This window comes from Notolepis coatsorum, assembly GCF_963971535.1.
Source record: "Notolepis coatsorum genome assembly, chromosome: 1".
NCBI lineage: Eukaryota > Metazoa > Chordata > Actinopteri > Aulopiformes > Paralepididae > Notolepis > Notolepis coatsorum.
Genome location: NC_140165.1, coordinates 196,885,183 through 196,903,151, shown reverse-complemented (window position 1 = coordinate 196,903,151; position 17,969 = coordinate 196,885,183). Strand labels below are relative to the sequence as shown.

Sequence of the window (17,969 nt, the reverse complement as noted above, 5' to 3'; positions counted from 1 at the left end):
TTTGTCACTTATAATTGTATTCTATTGTGCTAAATTTAATTTAATTTATATCCCATTTAATTGTATTCAATCTCTTTATTAAGTTGTAAAGCCCTGCACTATATTTGATTTCATAATTATATTATATTCTATTGTGCTTAACTTATTTCATATTTCATTTTATATTACACCACCTCTTTATTGTGATTATAACCTAACCCAGCACCCAAAGAAGTAATTTTTCATTTAATAATAATAATAATAATAATAATAATAATAATAATAATAATAATAATAATAATAATAATAATAATAATAATAATAATAATAATAATAATAATAATAACTTTGTTTTATATAGCGCTCTTCATACACGGATTGCAGTTCAAAGTGCTTTATATAATGAATACATGATAAAACAAGTAGCAAATAAAAGTTGCATCATGATACAAAATCAAAATCAATCAATCAATAACGCCGACAACATTGGGAAAGCCGACAACGTTAAATAACTATATTTAACTAATAAATACGATTGCATGCGATCTCTGGGTGGCTGGCTCAATATCATCCTTGATTTTCATCCAGAGTGATATTCTCCTTCGAAATATTATTTCACGGTCACGCCTGGCATTACAATGCCTGCGTCTGGCAACAATTACTGCTGCCATGATCACCTGTGATGCTGGCATGATGTCTCTTTATAGTGCTTAGGGATTGCCCTTATTTACCACCATGTCTGTGAAGACGGTAGGTGCGTAGCATTAACTGGTTGGTGCAATTGGCGCCGGCCTTTGTGGATACCGAGCAGATTTCAACGAGGCTCATTTACATAGAAAGGGGACATGTTGCGCCCATATTACCTCATTTAAATACGCGCCAATTGCACCGGAGGAAATGCTGACGGAACACATGCGCCACCTCATTTCACCCGTTGCGCGTCCTCTGTGGATACCAAACAGAGTTTCAGAGCGATATGCACCGGATTTGCGTCGGAAAAAGCAGCGCAAACCTTTTGTGGATCACGCCCTAAGTGTGTTTGACTTTTTGCAACCACCAAAACCTGCACAGATTATAACATATGACGTATATCATGCCAGTTAGGGTACAGACACTCTTGAACCTTGTGTATACTGTTTATTTTTCTCGTATTTTTATATTCAGATACAATTGTATTGTCTATATTTATAACATTCTACTTTTACCCTGTACCTCCCCTCCCCGCTCCCTCATGCTGCACGCTCTCTCTCTCTCTCTCTCTCTCTCTCTCTCTCTCTCTCTCTCTCTCTCTCTCTCTCTCTCTCTCTCTCTCTCTCTCTCTCTCTCTCTCTCTCTCTCTCTCTCTCTCTCTCTCTCTCTCTCAGTATACTTCCTCTTTAACTTATGACGGTGTCCTGGTCATGGCTGAGGCGTTCCGGCACCTTCGGCGGCAAAAGATTGACATCAGTCGTCGTGGTAACGCCGGTGACTGCCTAGCCAACCCGGCTGCTCCCTGGAACCAAGGAATAGACATGGAACGCACTCTGAAACAGGTTAGAAACTCACACAGACACACACACACACACACACACACACACACACACACACACACACACACACACACACACACACACACACACACACACACACACACACACACACACACACACACACACACACACACACACACACCAATAGACATGGAATGCACTCTAAAAAACAGGTTAGAAACACACACATTACACACTCTGAAGCAGGTTAGGCACACACACACACACACACACACACACACACACACACACACATTACTATCCATACATCAACATAAGTTCTTGATGCATCAATGTCTTATCCACTTAAGCATCGGACGGCCCGTCGTAGCGACACTTTGCACTCGTCGGTCGGCCTAGCGCTGCGTTTTCACCGATCAACAAATACATTATTGGAAAGTTGAATTTGCTGCCTTTCGATCGTCACCCCACTCAACCTATTGCGTGCTTCCAGTCTCGAGTTACAAGATGAAACATCCAACAAGCGTCATTTGACAAGCCATTCGGACAAGTGACCATGTCTGGTTTGGTCGGGTCCTGAACGGACCAGTTACTGCTGATGGCAAAAATTATTGACCACCTTTGTAGCCAATGAAATTCTGGAGCCAACACTATCCCATGCGGGGGCTGATCGCAACGAGAAAGGGGTAGAAGAAGCCAGGGAAGTCCTCGGAATCAATGGAAGCGGATATTAAGCTATTTTGAGCTGAGCACAGAGTGGCAGCTCCATAGTGGCAGGAGGCCGCGACTAGCGGCCTCTAGGCTCCACAACCGGGGGCAGCGACTGCTGCCAGACATTGACCTAGGACTAATAGGAACCCAATGAGGACAATAACACTACCTTAGGCATACTGCACCTTATGTGGATACTGTGATACTGTGAATAATGTATATTTCAGTTAGTTAGATAGTAAATTATAACACTACCTGGTGCATACTGCCCCTTATGTGACACTGTGAATACTGTGAATATATATTTCAGTTAGTTAGATAGTAAATTATATTGACCTATTTGTTTACACTGCTTTTGTTGTTTTTACTACCTGTACCCCCCCTTCCCCAATGCTGCTATGATGCCTCTCAGTATATTTTTACTGTATTTATTTACTGTATATTTTATTCCATTTTTATTCTATTTTACTCTACTCTTGTCCTAGGCAACTTGATTTGATTTGTTTTATTATTCTAATTCGTGACTTGTTCTGTCTAAATGTTTAAATGTTGAGCGATTTGCAGTGTCAAATTTCCCACGGGATAATTGTTGTAGCCAATTTAATGATTTTCTGCCTTTATGTTACTGTATGAAGGCACCGTGTCATCATGAAAGTGTTGACCAATTAGCAGGCAGTGGGCTCAGGAGGCGGGGCTCATGTGCGCTTAGGTGCAATCTATATGTATGGGTTCACAGGTGTGCAGCGGCAAGGAATTTGGGTAATTATCACAGGGAAGCCACACTATCTTTTTACCGTGCTCGTTTGTTTGTTTTCAGTTACATTGAGTCACTTTTTGAGTTTATTTTGTATGCTTATATTTGTCCACACCGCAAGTAGTAATAAAAACTCTCAACAGTAACCAAGGAGAAGACATCACTTTATTATCAACAAGCATCACACGTAGGAAAGAGCTTCACCCAGTATTCCCTCACTGGCAACATTTCTTGTTAGGTTGCCCTTACAATAATAAAAGTATTTCTATTCTATTCTATTCTATTCTATTGAATAGTCATGCTGAATTAACGCCGGTACACACATTACAAAAACCTTTGTAAAACACACATTTTCCGTGAGATTGTTATAACCTTTGGACATGTACTAGATAAGACTTCAGGCTATGGAACCGTTATGTTTTCCAGCTCCTACCTCTCAGCTGGAACTTAACTTCTTAAGCCTGAGTGGTCCGGTACAAGATTGATATCATGCCATAAATCCATCTCTACAGAATGTATTAATTAATGTTGTGTTTTTTTTATGTAGCCCAGAGTAAAGACCCTAACCCTGTCAAAACAGCAGTCAAAGTGTATATTTTCAGCACTATGTTTGTTTACCAATGTGATTTTAAGTGTTATTAGTGAAATATGAGAAATCTCAGCCCATAGAGTCGTAAAAAGTCGCTTATTGACGCGAGGATTTGGCGCAACCTAACTTGAGTGTAGTCTTTTGAGAGAAGAGACCCAGGGCTTTCGATAGGCTTTTGAATAAAAAAAAACTACACTTCCCAGCTCACACCAGCCCCTGTCAATCAAAATCAAGCTTTTTCCGTTCTCTTTTTTTTTGGGATAATAGGCTTGTTCGAGATGGGATAGGCGGACGCAGATCTGCGCAGGTTTTACTACGGCCTCGCCAAACGCGTTGCATGACGGTTAGAATGTTGTCCGACTTGCTCTGAAAATCTGACGAGACGAGGTGCAGAACTCTCGCGGGAGCGAGCCACGCACAGCCTTCAGAGCGAGGCTCCACAGTACCTCTCACTCGGCTGCTCCCGGCTGGGAAGCGACTTGCTACGGTCGCGCAAAGCGCCTATTGGCTCAGAAAAGTTGTCAGTCACCAGCCATGTGACAGCCAGGGAGTTATGAGACGTTTGATTGATTGAAAACTTTATTATGTTATGCGTTATCATCATGATAAACTTCAAGCTGTCTGACACACACACACACACACACACATGCGTCGTCTGTTTTGCCTCAATACTGTATATATAATTCTGGTTTGCCTCAATATACACAGTATACATATATATATTTTCAGCAGTGTGTTGTGTGTGCGTGCGGCCAGGAGCGCGCAACAAGATGGTATACATTATGGTATATGAATAGTATATTCCACTATAGCAGTATATGGTGTGCTGTACATTTGAATCTGATCTAATTTTGCACACGGCCATCGCATTATAATGAGCTGGACAGGTGTGTAATGTGTGTGTGGTGACGTGAAAGCGTATCTGCCATGCGAGACTAGGCGAGAGGCTCTCGTGAAATCGGCAGTGCCTGCCTTTTTAACTCCTCCCCCGGCTTCACTCGGCTACTCTCGTCTACTAGTCGAGGCAAACCGAAATCCATCTCGAACAAGCTTAATATCTCACAGGTGGAACGAATCTGAATGTTATTGCCATAAAATAGAATGCAGTTCATGGTTTTTGCTGCCCTGTCAGGGGCGCCTGGTAATACTAAATGCAGATTCGACTCTGCCATTGGAAAGGGGAGATTTGGCCCGATCCATAGATGTGCGACTTGGCCATAATAAGGTCATTTATAGGCCTGATATTCTATATTCTATAATCATATTTCAAATCGCATGTGTCCGGATGGCAGAATTCAGTACTGTCTCTACAAAATATCCTGTTTAATCATCTTCCCTTTATTCATTTGCTTAGATTTTTTGTACATGTGATCTGAAGAAGGTGCTGAATGATTTTAAATGTTTCATGTCTGGTCATCTTTAGCATAGTGTTATTCACCATCAAAGACGAAAAAAGAAAAGAAAAAAAACATAATTGATATTCTCCTTTGGTTCATCACAATTTACTCAAGCCCAGTAACAGACACATTATTTCTGACACTGGTAATACATTCCCTGAGATCCATAGATGTCCCTAGATACAGGGAACATGCAAATGGACCTTGTAGAAGTGGAGCAATCTTCCATTTATTTATGTATTTTTATGCAGATTTTCTGAAAATAGGGCTCAGGCTTAACTCATTGGCAGCCAAACCCAACATATCTCGTATATAACCGTTGACCGCCATACCCGAGAACTCTCGGGTTTTGATCCTTTTTTCGATTGTCCTATTCAAAACAGTCGCACGGACCTTGGTGACTCATCTAAGTACTTGAAATTGCAATGACGATTGAATCCCACCAGGTGGCAGTAGCACCTACCTTATGCACATGCATATGGCCCAGCTTAGTGTGGGTGGCCCCAGACCCCAAACAACTAGGGACTCTACTAGTAGGTTGCGAGCAGCTGTGAGCAGGACACATTCGACAATGGTGATCGCCTAGAGCAAACTATTGGATATTATGAAAAAGACTAAATGGATTATATGGATGATGATTATGGACGATAAGGTGCATTTCCACCAGACTATGTTGGACTATGTTGGACTCAGCACTACTGGTAAAACATTAAAAAAAACTATAATCAAACCGACTGATGAGGAAACCCATTCAGCGCCGTCTGTAGTCTGGCCCGAGCAGACTATAGTATAGATGAAGAAGACAACAGATGAGGGCTACCTAACATTATATGTATTGATCCTGTTTTGATTCAAGACACTTGGACTCGAAGTGAGAAATGGAGTACCTCTAAAACAAAGGTATGTCTATTTTACATCTACTTTACTGAAACTCCATCATAAATCATGCGTTTGTATGATCGCAGCATCGGAAAACGACCCCCGATGATTTTGTGAAGAAACATAATGGTAGTGTATCTTTTGACAAAGGTAACGTCTATTTTACATGTACTTTACCGAAAAACTCCATCATAAAACATGCGTTTGTATGATCGCAGCGTCGATCGGCTTTGTGAAGAAACAAGGTCATGTGTTTACCTTTGACCTGGCCAGTGTTAATTTTGGCAGCTATTTTCATTTTAGTTTTAGTCTTAGTCATGTGTCAAGTGCTCCTTTTTCATTTTCATCATATTTAGTCATCTTAATTTATTTTTTGTTTCAGTTTTAGTCAACTAAATGTCTGAACATTTTAGTCTTAGTCAGTTTTTGTCTCAATTTTGTCTTTTTTGTTTTTGTCTAGATTTAGTCGACGAAAACGGATGACATTTTTGTCTATTTTTAGTTAATGGAAAAAAACTTGTCAGAAATAGTCAATATGGAACATTTTCTGATTTAAATTGCGTATTTATTTTTTAACCTAGGGGAATCTGAGTCGGCGGCACAAGTGATACACAGGAAGTATATGTTGGTGTAGACATGGTCCAATGTATTATTGCTCCTACAGTATTATGTTGGTGTTATATGTTGGTGTAGACATGGTCCAATGTATTGTTGCTCCTACAGTATATGTTGGTGTAGACATGGTCCAATGTATGCATCAAAGAGAGCATTACAGATGTGGTGACGTTGTTTCTGACCAGAAAGACGACGCTGAACTCTGTCTGTCTTCTGTTTGCTGTGTCTTTCCTTTCTCTCTGCCATGTCTGTCCTCTCTCTGCTGTGTCTGTCCTCTCCGTCATGTCTGTCCTCTCTCTCTCTGCTGTGTCTGGCAGCGGCTTATTCTATAACAGGATACTGTAAACTAAGTAAACAGAACACACAGTAGTACTAGTAGTAGTACACACTGATTGCAATCTGCTTGCATAAAAACATTATATAAAATCACATTCTGAGGTCAGTGTTAAAGTGCCACATGGAATATGTCTGGTTAGTGGTTAGAGTTAGAGGTGGTCTAGGTCCATAGCTGTCAACATTTCGATTTGAAAAAACGTGCAGGTTTTAACCACGCCCCTTCTCCTGGCCCCGCCCCCTCAGCCCGCCCCCTCCCACCCGGCCCCGCCCCCTCCCAATGGAGCTGCCTCGTCGCTGCTGGTCAAAACCGGTATTATTTTGTTTTCCTACTGTGTAGAGTGTAAATGCTATAAAAATACAGTAAATTACCTTTTATCAAAATATTAACCATTAAATAAAGGTTGTAATCTGTAAATGCATTTGATTTGACTGTAATTTGACAGTATTTGGAAACCATAGATGCCAGACATTTAGTTTTCTTGCAGCTTTTTTTCTTACAGTCTACAGTCAGTGAATCCTAAATCTCCACTAGGCAACCACTTAAAGTTATCAGTCCAACAAGGACTGGGTGAACTAGTTGCTACATTAAATTAATCAGATACCTGGTTGAAAGTGAAATGCTGTGAACATCCCTGCATTAAGTGTAAGCGGAATTCTTTCAGGTTGCCCTAGGCAACAGGGGACTTCCCATAGAGCAGAGTGCTCGCTATTACTCATATAACTAGGGTTATGGGATAACCTCCGTTATCTCCAATTCAAAATTGATTCACAATATAACAGTTCACTTAACAAAACCCTCTCTTATAAAGTCTTTGAAACTATTTTCAGGGTTTGTTTTCTTTCAGTCCATATTCCACTTGTTATAATTGTAAACAAAGTTCAATAAACTCCACATAAGAAATATTCACTTCAAAACACAAAATATGGTAATCAATCACTTATTTAAATGTAAACGTATTACTTCAGTTTCTTAATGATGTCTTCGGATGGCAGGGAACATTTCTTCTATAGAATTCTAATGAGCGATGGATGCTCCAGTCTCTGTGGGTGACGCATCAGTCTCTATGTGTGTGATGCTCCAGTCTGTGTGTACGTGTGTGTGTCAGGCTACAGCACAGTCCAGCCTATCTCCCTCAAATCCTACGTCTGTCCAGACAACAGGCAATACTCTTCTCCAATCCAAATTTAATGCAGTTCAGTCTTTTCCGTGATTGTCTTTCATATATATATATATTTTTGTATCCACTTTTTCTCCTCTTTTTCTATTTTTCTCCCATCCCAATTCCATTGTGCCAATTCTCCCCTCCCCTGTCTTGAACGTTGCTCGCATATGCCCCCCACTGGCCGGTTGTAGGGAGGATAGAAGCCTTGCATCACGTGTCCCCTCCGATACACGAGGAGGCAGCCTGTCACATATTTTCACCTGCCAGCGCGGAATCTCATTGGCGAGGTGTAACGTGTGGGAGGCTCACACTACCCCCGCCATTTCCTGACTCTGCTGTGCAGGCGTCCCCAACCGACCTGTAGGAGTCGCTGTCCACAACGTCCAGATTTCCACCCATCGACTTCCACCCGCTAACTCTGCCAATTGAGTTAGTATGACAGCTGGCCCAAGCCGGAGGCAACGCAGTGTGGGATATTGTGGATATCCTGAAGAATGTACTCAGTCAACCGAGATCCAGTTAATAAGGTTTATTAGCCAGACAGATAGAAATATACACATGGTAGTTTAGAGAAAATGGCTGAGGCTCTCGCCCAAGTGATCATCTGAAATCGCTCAGGTAGAGAAGGCTGAATCTTTGTGAGGAGGGGGATTATATAGCGTGAAGGGGGAGGGGGGGCCCATTTGATAGGTCAAATGGGTGGGGGGGAACACAGGATAGGGAACAAAGGAAAAGGTAGGGGGGTGTCTTTACATGAAAGTTGGGGGCTCAATATATTATTCCACAGTTAGTCCCTTCTTTTTATTTTTAATGTGGGTGAGATCAATATATAATATACCAGGATTATTTGGAACAAGTAAAGAATGAGATCGCTGTAATCCATCGGTTATCAGATAATGAATGAATAGAAAATAATGAAAATAATGAAAATTGGCCAATGTAATCTATTGGTTTACCGGATTAATTAATGAAAGTCAATTTGAATCCTTAATCTGGTGGTTGAAATAACATCTTAAAATAGAAATATTTACATATGTGATTCATGACTTGCTTGACTGGTTTAAGGTCTGTGTGTTATTTTGATATCAGAGATGTGGGAATATCACCATTTTCTTTTATTATTTAACCCCTCAAATATCTATATCAATGAGTGGTCCTCAACTCTGATATCAAACAAACAACATAATCATTAGTGCATATCTTGGCTTGGCACTTATCTCCAGTCATTCACGTTGTGAATCAGACATTTAAGTGTTAGCTATGTGTCTTCATGATAATATCAATGGGAGCTAAGATCATGGTTGCACACATACAGACATATTAATAAACCAATTAAACACATGTGAAAACTGTCTCTGTGTGGTCAGAGTGCATAGGGTAAAAACACAAAATCGTGTGCATAATTATCAGGAACAGGATTTACAAATAGACATTAACCTAGTGGCTAATGTATAAAAAAACATTTAAAACCATTAACCTAGTGGTTTATATAAAGAAAACTGATATAAAAGGTGATTATGATAACCGTTGTTCTATTTCATTCTGGTTTCCGCTCAGCGTCATTCTGCACTACCCTCACTTTGTGCCTAGCACTGAATAAAAAACTCCACAATGTACCTTTACATACCGACATCCGTCTGGCCACACCCCTATCCGCTTACCTTCATAAGCAGGTGTGTGGTCACCTACTCGCCTCCTTCTTCACTTTCACCACAAGGAAGTGCCTTGGTAGATACCCACACTTGACGAGGTTGTTTAGTTGAAGAAAGTTGATACGTGTTTAAATTTTTTCTAGCTTTTTTCTTCTCTCATATATTTAAAAAGAAAAAAGCTAAGTCATAATGTTTACCTCGGAGGGTCGCGCTCGCAACGTCACCCTTCACCAGTGGTTCTCCATTGCCGCCTCTGCCGTACGTCTTGGAGCGGGGTTGAGGTCTCTCTCGTGGTCGGCAGCCACGCCCGGTAGGCGTCCGATGGATAGTTTGCCTCTCCAAGGAGCTGGTGCACCAGCGCCATCTCCTGTGCAATGGCCTGGTTCCGGCTCTGGTTCCTCTGCTTCCGGGGAGTCATCCGCTGTTGGGCGGCCGGCTCCTCTGGTTGCGGGGGATTTGAGACGCAAACTTTTTGCGTCAGCTCGCTCCCGTCGCAAGATGGACCCGAACGGCCTGGTTTTGGTGAGTTGCTGGAGCCGGATGAGGATGCGTCTGATTCTCCATGGCCGATGGAAACACATGGTACTACACGAGGACTACATGGTAGAAGCGGACGGGTTCTTGTTCGAAGCCCCGGTGGAGACATGTCCCCCGCCTGTCCAGGTAACACTGGAGGGGGGTGAGATGTCTCCTTGGGATTCCTCGTACGCAGATGTTGGGTTAGAACCTCCGACTCGGCGGCGGGATGCCCTGCTATCAGCCACATCAGAATGTGGCTCCTTAACCAGTAGTCTGCTGCATGTGAGGGACGCGAGCTCGGTGGGGGAAAGTATGCAGGGGGAACTGCATGCTTTGTTCCCCGAGCTCATGGCGGCGGCGGCAGTCGCAAACGGCGTGCCGCTGCCGCAGCCACTGCCTGTTCCTATTCCTGACGATAGGTCATCTATGGCAACGCCGTCCGGTGAGAGGGGTGGACATCCATTTTTCCCCTCAATGGAGGCCTACGTCCATCAGGGACAGGTGGTCTCCCACATCATGGGCCTTACCCCCGCCTACGTGCAAGTCACAAGGGTGGTGGGTTTGGTAGAAGGCATGAAGGAGGGCGTGCCTCGGCTTGATAGGCCGATGGTGGCGCTCCTTTGTCCTGAGGTGGTGTGGGAGCCGTTACGGAAGCCGGTTCCCCAAGGGAAATCGGCGAGGCGGTTGGCTTTTTGGAGTGACCAGTCATTTATCTCCGCGACGCAATCTCTGGCTGCCACTTCTAACATCGCGCAGCTGGCGAGATTCATGTCCGGGATACTGACGGGTGGTACGGAGCTGACTGATTTGCAACATGATCAGCTCGCCCAGTCGGCAGGAGCCATCCTGCATCTGATTCAGCCGCAAGCTATAGCCGCTGGGAAAGTGCATGCCCTGGCCACTCTAATCCAGCGCCACCTTTGGCTGGAGCAGGCGCGTGTGCCGGAGAAGAAGAGGACTCCACTTCTGACGGCACCCCTCTCCGATGCTGGACTATTCGGGTCGGCACTGCAGCTGATGACCTCAACCTGCAGGGAGATGCAGGAGGAGCGTTCCGTGCTCCAGCCTCATTTCCCCCCGCCCGATGTCGCCGGTGGAGTCAGACGGCAGGCTCGTCGTCGGGGTTCCGCCGCCGTAGCCGCCGCTGCTACCACCGCCACTGCTGGACCTTCGGCGAAGAAGGCCAGGAGGAGAGAGGGCGCCTCCGCCACTGCAGCCGGCCCATCTACGCCCGGAGGTGACGGTAGGGATCATCATGACCAGCCGCCGATCGTTTACCGTCCCTCCGGGGTGGCAAGTCCCGAGCGGCTCGTGGCAGGCGTCGCTAAAAATAATTGACTTTTTCCCTCTGTGGTCCCCCCTACACGCTACATTCATGTTAGAGCTTAAGCAAGGCCTGCAGCCTACACTCGGTTGAAAAAGGTTTTTTCTGCCTCGACCTGAATCTTCACATAAAGGTAGAGGTTAGTTGTGTGCTCTGTTGCTTAAACAGTGATATTGAGCCGCAACACTATTGTGTTGGTCTGCAGTAATGCTCGTATGAAAAAGTACCGCGGCTCATGCCGCTCTCTCTCTCTATCAGATTTTCTGTGTCTTACAACAGGGTGTCGGGATCACACATACACAACTTGGCCTTGTTCGAAACCCTCCCCTGTCACGAACGCTGTTTCTTGCCTCCCACAAGCCGGCTGCAATGTGGACTAAGTCATACATAGCACAAGTCCCCTCCGGTACTTGAGGTAACAGCAGTCGCATCTTTTCACCTGCGCAGCTCGATCTCTCAGTGGCGAGGAGTAACGCGTGGGAGGCTCACGCTGCCCCCGACACTTCCTGATTCTACTGCGCAGGTGCACCAACTGACCTGTAGGAGTCGCTGTCCACAACGCCCGATCCCCACCCATCAGTTTCCCACCCCCTAATACGGCCAATGTGTATTAGTACGGACGACCAGCTAAACTGAAAGCAAATGTGGAGCGCTGGGCTCGAACAGGCAAGCCCATCGTCTCCAGATTTCGTGGCGAGCGCCTTGCCCACTACGCCACGTAGCCACCAAAGCTCCGGATATTCTTTAGCACGAAGACTGGATTAGGCCTCAGAGTGGCACCGCTATCGAAACGAATAGACAGACACTCAGGCCGCACCGAGAGAGCACAGAGCTCACCCACGTGCTTAGCGGAGGTGACGGCCAGCAGGAACGCAGTCCCAAAGGCCTTGCTCAAGAGGCTCAAACGGGGCCTCGGACAACCGACCGAGGACCAATTGAAGATCCCAACTCGGAGCCAGAGAATGTTTCACCGGCTTAAGGCGCCGAGCGCCAAGCAGTAAACGCTTCACAAGAGGGTGGCCTTACACCACTCTTGGAAAATATGCCACCTACCCGCGTAACCCGCGATAGTGGAGGGAGCATGCTCGTTCCGGATGGTACCAACCACAGAAGGATCCATCCTCTCCAGACTCACCCTCTCACCAGCCAAACCATCAGCGGCTGGCCCAGCACAGGGAACTAACACAAAGACCCGTGCGCTTGAGAGAGGGCCCGCGATGACCAAGGAACAGGCCATGACGGGGATACCAAGAGCTGGATCAGGACCTGGAACCACACAGCTGCGTCCCGGTCCGGCGCAATCAGGATCAAGGACCTGCGCTCCTCAACGTACCCGCCCCAACAACTGACCTAACAGATGTATGGGGGAAGAATCCCAGGCGGCACGGCATCGGTCCCAGACCTGCCTGACTATGTCCGGACGTAATCCGCCCCCCCTCAGGGTGAGGACCGCCCCGCGACATCACACCTGTACCCACATTCACCCTGCCGGGGATGTGGAGAGCCCTCAGGCCGCGCAGATGGAGAACGCCCATAGCCAGCCGCCCGCTGCCCGGTGCAGACGGGGGGAGCGTACTCCTCCCTGTCTGTCGATATACGACGCTGACGTCGTATTGTCCGTCCTGATCAAACACCGTTTGAGGACCAGAAGGACCGCTTTCAATACCAACACATTGAACGTAGCGCAGACCGGGCAGCATGGCTTGCCAGCTGCCCCCTACTGCGTTGGCCTGACGGGTCTCCAGCGAGGGAGGCATCGGTAAAAAACGTGACGTGTGACAGCCTACTTCCCATGGGGACCCCCCTGGTGAGGACCCCAGGCCCTCCCCAGGGGACGAGGTCCCCCAGTACTGACACGGGAACCTTAGCCGCTTCCACTTGCCTCTCACCGGGTCTATTTCCATACTGGAAAAGAACCACCTCCGTAACCTCCTCCTGGGGTGAAGAGGAGGCCAAAAGGGACCACGGAATGAGCAGATGCCATCATACCGAGCAGGCGTATCACGGACAGCGCCGTAACCGTCCTAGGACGGAACCTCCCGAGAGTGTCGACAACACGCTCTGAGAGGGATGCCCATAGCACTCCACCCATTGACTGGGAAGAGGAGTACTCTACTTCCAGTCTACAGCAACCCCAGGCTGGTAGGAAACCTGCCTGGTATGAGACCTGACGATACACCTTGACCGCCAAGGACCAGAACGTCGTCAGTGCAGAATACACTTCGTAACCCCTGACGACGCAGAGGCCCCAGTGCGGCCTCCACGCACTTGGTGAAGATGCGGGGAGCCAGAGAAAAGCCGAACGGCAGCCTCTGGTACTCATACGCTAACCCTGCAAAGGAAGCGTAGGTAAGCCCTAGGATGGAAGATCGGGGATGCGAATACGCATCCTACAGGTCTATGAAGGAGAACCAGTTCCCTACCTGACAGTGTTCAACAGGTAGGAGACGATCCAAAAAATGCTGAACCTTCCCATGGGACAGGTCCAGCATGGGTCTGACACCCCCCCTCCCGATTTATCAGGCACCAGAGAACACCGGGAGGAAAACGCCACGACGATGGCTTGCTTCGTCCACAGAGATTGGATCTCGTTGACCAGAGCTGTCACTGCTGGTGACCCTTACAATAGGGTCTGTACCAAACCCGAAAATGGGTGGGGTTGTGTAAATACAAGTCCCCGCCTCAGCGTTCTCTCCATCCACCTCGACATATGGTACTGCTGTAGCCATATGTGATGACACTCCCAACGCACCCGCCGCCATGTGGCGCAGGTCCGCTAGGAACTGTAGATAGGCGGCCCGGTGTGCGTAGCCAACCCTGGACCCGTGCGAGCAGAGCGTTCCGTGTCGGGACATCTGACCCTGACACTACTACGAGGCAATCGCACCCAAGGGGGGACCCCGACAGAAAGGGCCGGTTTGATACGGGGGAAGCTGACATCAGTCTAGGTGACAAAAGCTCCCCCACTGAACACCCCTCCAGAACATGCTGAGGAGTTGTTCTGCAGCCGGACATGCAAGGTGTGAGGCCCCCATGGGTTCCTACACACCGTAGCCCTGCAGTGATATTACTACCACCCAAATCACACGCGCCTGCGAGACCACTGCCAATATTTCAGGAGTGGGAGGCACCAACATGATACCCGGCCTGGCGAAGGCGAGGTCGGGGAAGCCCGCACTGTGTGCCTCAAAAAGGTTTCGAGCCCCCCTGCTGACAACACTTGTAGTTGACAGACGTAACACCAGGCTCAACCAAACACAGCTTATGGTGTGGGAGCCGCTTGACAGCACAACATTCTCATGGACAGACCCAGGCTCAGCCATCAACTGGGTGTCAGCCCCTGTCCCCATGAGAAGCGAAACGTGGGGCCGCATGCGCTTCAACGAAGGCTCGCAGCCCGCAGCCAAAGGAAACAAATCAGAGCCCCTTTTCCGCTGATGTTGGGGGAGGGAGTGATCGGAGAGCGGGCTGCTCGAGGCAGGACGGCGATGGCTTGTATATTCCACGCCGAGCTCATCCAACATGGCCGATCCCTCGGCCGCCAAGGCTGTCGGCCTTGTGGACACCTGTCGATTCAACGCCCAGGATACCTCTGGCGGGGGAAAACATGGCCGCCTGTCGAGGGCCTCGCCATAGCCGCTGACGAGGCCGCGCTCTCACCTCTGGCTGCGCGGTGTGAGGCGGTGTGGGGCCTAGGACAAATACCGCCCGCTCTCCAGCGGAAGACCAAGATCCTCTGAGGAGAGGGGAGCCCTGAGCGGTTATAGCTTGCGGCTAGGTCAAAGCTAATAACGTCAACAACCTCGCGCAATGTGTCGACGTCGGCTGGCCCTCAAGGCCCCGCCACCAGACACCATTTTTGACAGAAAAAACAGCAATTCGAACACAGTTACTAATCGCTGCCAACTCCATACCGTGGCGGTACAGGCTTTAACAGCCCACCAGCCACTCGCCGGGCCGACCCACCTCATGGCGTCGGCCGGGCGGGGCACTGTTTCAACATGTCAAAAGCAAAGGACTGATGCTAACACGGAGCACCAGTGGTGGTTGCAACCAGCAACCTCCACTGTGGTGTGCACCATGAAGGGGTTAATGAATAAATGAACTAACACCACCAATATACTGTAGAATGGGCTAGCCCATGCACACAATGTTAAAGGGATGCGGACCAGAGAACCAGTCCCGCATTCATTCATAATATTCACAAACAGCACACCAGCCCTAGACCTCAGCCCATTTACCCATGAAAAAGGTAAACAAAGCCCCCCTGCAATACTCCCACAGTAGACACCGATTGACCGTCAGCATGAATGGTTAAGAGGAGGGAAGACTGTAGTGTAGACAGACATTCCCGCAGCAGGGAGACAAAACAGAAACAGTAGCCCAACATAGCATAGCGTTAGCTGCGCGTTCCAGGATAACGGGGAAAACAACAACGTTTACCCAGATATCCCGTCGCTTGCGCCAATACACAACTCGGTTGTCTCCCGGGACAACTCGAGCAACATCACAAACGCCAGCATTGTCATGCCTAGTGACATCCCACAGCGGGGGACAGTAGAACAGTGACCCAGCATTATAGAATTTAGTATTAGCAGCGCGCTCCAGGACAGCCTGGGAAACGTCCAACTCAGAGGGACATTTACCCAAACATCCTGCCCCTGGCGCCGATATACAACTCGGTTGTCTAACAAAACAACAAGCAGCATTACTAACACCAGCGTTAATGCCTAGTGGCGCAGATCCTACCTTGTGTGAGGTAGCTCGATAGCTACACCTCACACGCCGTCCCTCTGTCTGCTGTCAACAAAACGAGGAGACTACAGACTCGACGCTGAGATGCATCAAAATGCATCCCGCTTCAGAGTCGCAGAACCCATACGAGCGCCGTCAGAACATGCCGAAGATTCCAGGGGTTGGCAAATCTCCGGTAAACACTCAACATTGCGTAATTTCTCTAAATTTTTCATTACAACTAGTTTCACAGGGTGCAAGCATCCGCCATGATGGAAACGAAAATAGAGGAAGAGCGAGTGGTGACCACGCCTAGTGCTATATATTACGTCACTAGGGCGGGGCCTGGCAGGTGCTGGGTGTATTTGTTTTATTCGTTGATGGAGTACACTAGGTACTGGAGATGAGGTATATCTCGATGGCGAAGAGCAGGCCGCGATTCGCCAGTACGACTATATAACTGTAACTAACCCAGACCCTAATGAACTACTCCTAACTCTAGCTAACTAACCCTGACCCTAATGAACTACCCCTAACTTTAACCTAACTAACCCTGACCCAAATTAACTACCCCTAACACCCTGGAACAAACTGTTCTAATAATCACCACGTTTATAACTTATGGTCATTTTAAAAATATGAACTTAAGCCTTCCTGTTTCAGTATGTAATTGTCTTCAACTGATTATTTGAACTACGTTTAACTGGTTATTTGAACTATGTCCTAACTGATTATATTTTAATTTATTATATTTTATAGATTATTTCCACTGATTTTGTTTGTTTGTAATGTTTTCTGTCAGTTCAGCATCATAAACAAGGGACACCCTCAATGATTTCCAGTGATTGAACTAATTCTGAAATTAAATTAAATGTTATCAGTCTTGTTCTTCTCTGCTCAGGTACGTATCCATCAGTCCTAGTATCTCATGTTGTTTTTCTTCTCTGCTCAGGTACGTATCCAGGGCCTCACAGGAAACATCCAGTTTGACCACTATGGCCGCAGGGTAAACTACACCATGGACGTCTTCGAACTCAAGAGCAACGGGCCACGCAAGGTAGCTTCTCAGGCAATGCCAGTTAATCTAACAGTAAAATAATGTTTTACCAATCTGAGAAGTAAGACCCAAATGTGTGATGTCATCAGATATAGTCTGGAACTGCTCCATAGACAATGACTGGGAGACTGAGTTATGGACCCACAGAATGTTTGCATTTTTATACCCAAATGAGCTTCATTCTATATCTGAAACTAGATCTTCTAGATCTAAAACGGAAGACAGTATACTCAGAACATTATCCCGGGAACTCTCAGTGTCATTCTTACCATCAAATATAACATTCCCCTGGGTACATTTTCTGTTTCAGAACTGAGAACACAACTATAGAATAAAGCTAATTTGGGTATAACAACTCAAACAGGCCATTTAGTGGGAGAGGACCTAATGAAATGAGAACCATGTAGAGCCAACCACTAAATTACACTCAAAGAGAGAAAGTACTCACACATTTATAGTTTTTATAAAGAAGGGGGCGGGTTGTTACATACTGCTGGCCTTACATAGAGGTAAGACTGCTGAAACTTGACGAGTTCTTCTAAAGTGAAATATCCCTTTAAGGAAATAGTAGCTTGCTAAAGTAGTTCCTTGGATAGCATTGTGTTTAATTACATTTCTAGTAACGCAATTTCAGACAACAGTTGTTGACAAGATGGTAACACTTTATAATAACACTCAGTTATAAGACCTTTATAAGGTATTTGTAGATAATGAACTAATCATGAACAAATCATTTATATAGGCTACATTCGTAAATTATTATTAAATCA

General features: G+C 46.5%; 1 protein-coding gene across 1 annotated transcript in view; it reads left to right on the top strand.

The window, feature by feature from the left end:
* The window catches only part of gria4a (glutamate receptor, ionotropic, AMPA 4a), a gene marked incomplete at both ends in the record, with an annotated part of 485,354 nt that overhangs the window by 228,442 nt on the left and 238,943 nt on the right, over positions 1–17,969 (top strand). The window contains 2 exons of the mRNA XM_084308626.1: positions 1,344–1,511; positions 17,095–17,199. Of these exons, the coding sequence (XP_084164752.1) occupies positions 1,344–1,511; positions 17,095–17,199 (273 nt within the window). The remainder of the gene's footprint in view (positions 1–1,343; positions 1,512–17,094; positions 17,200–17,969) is intronic.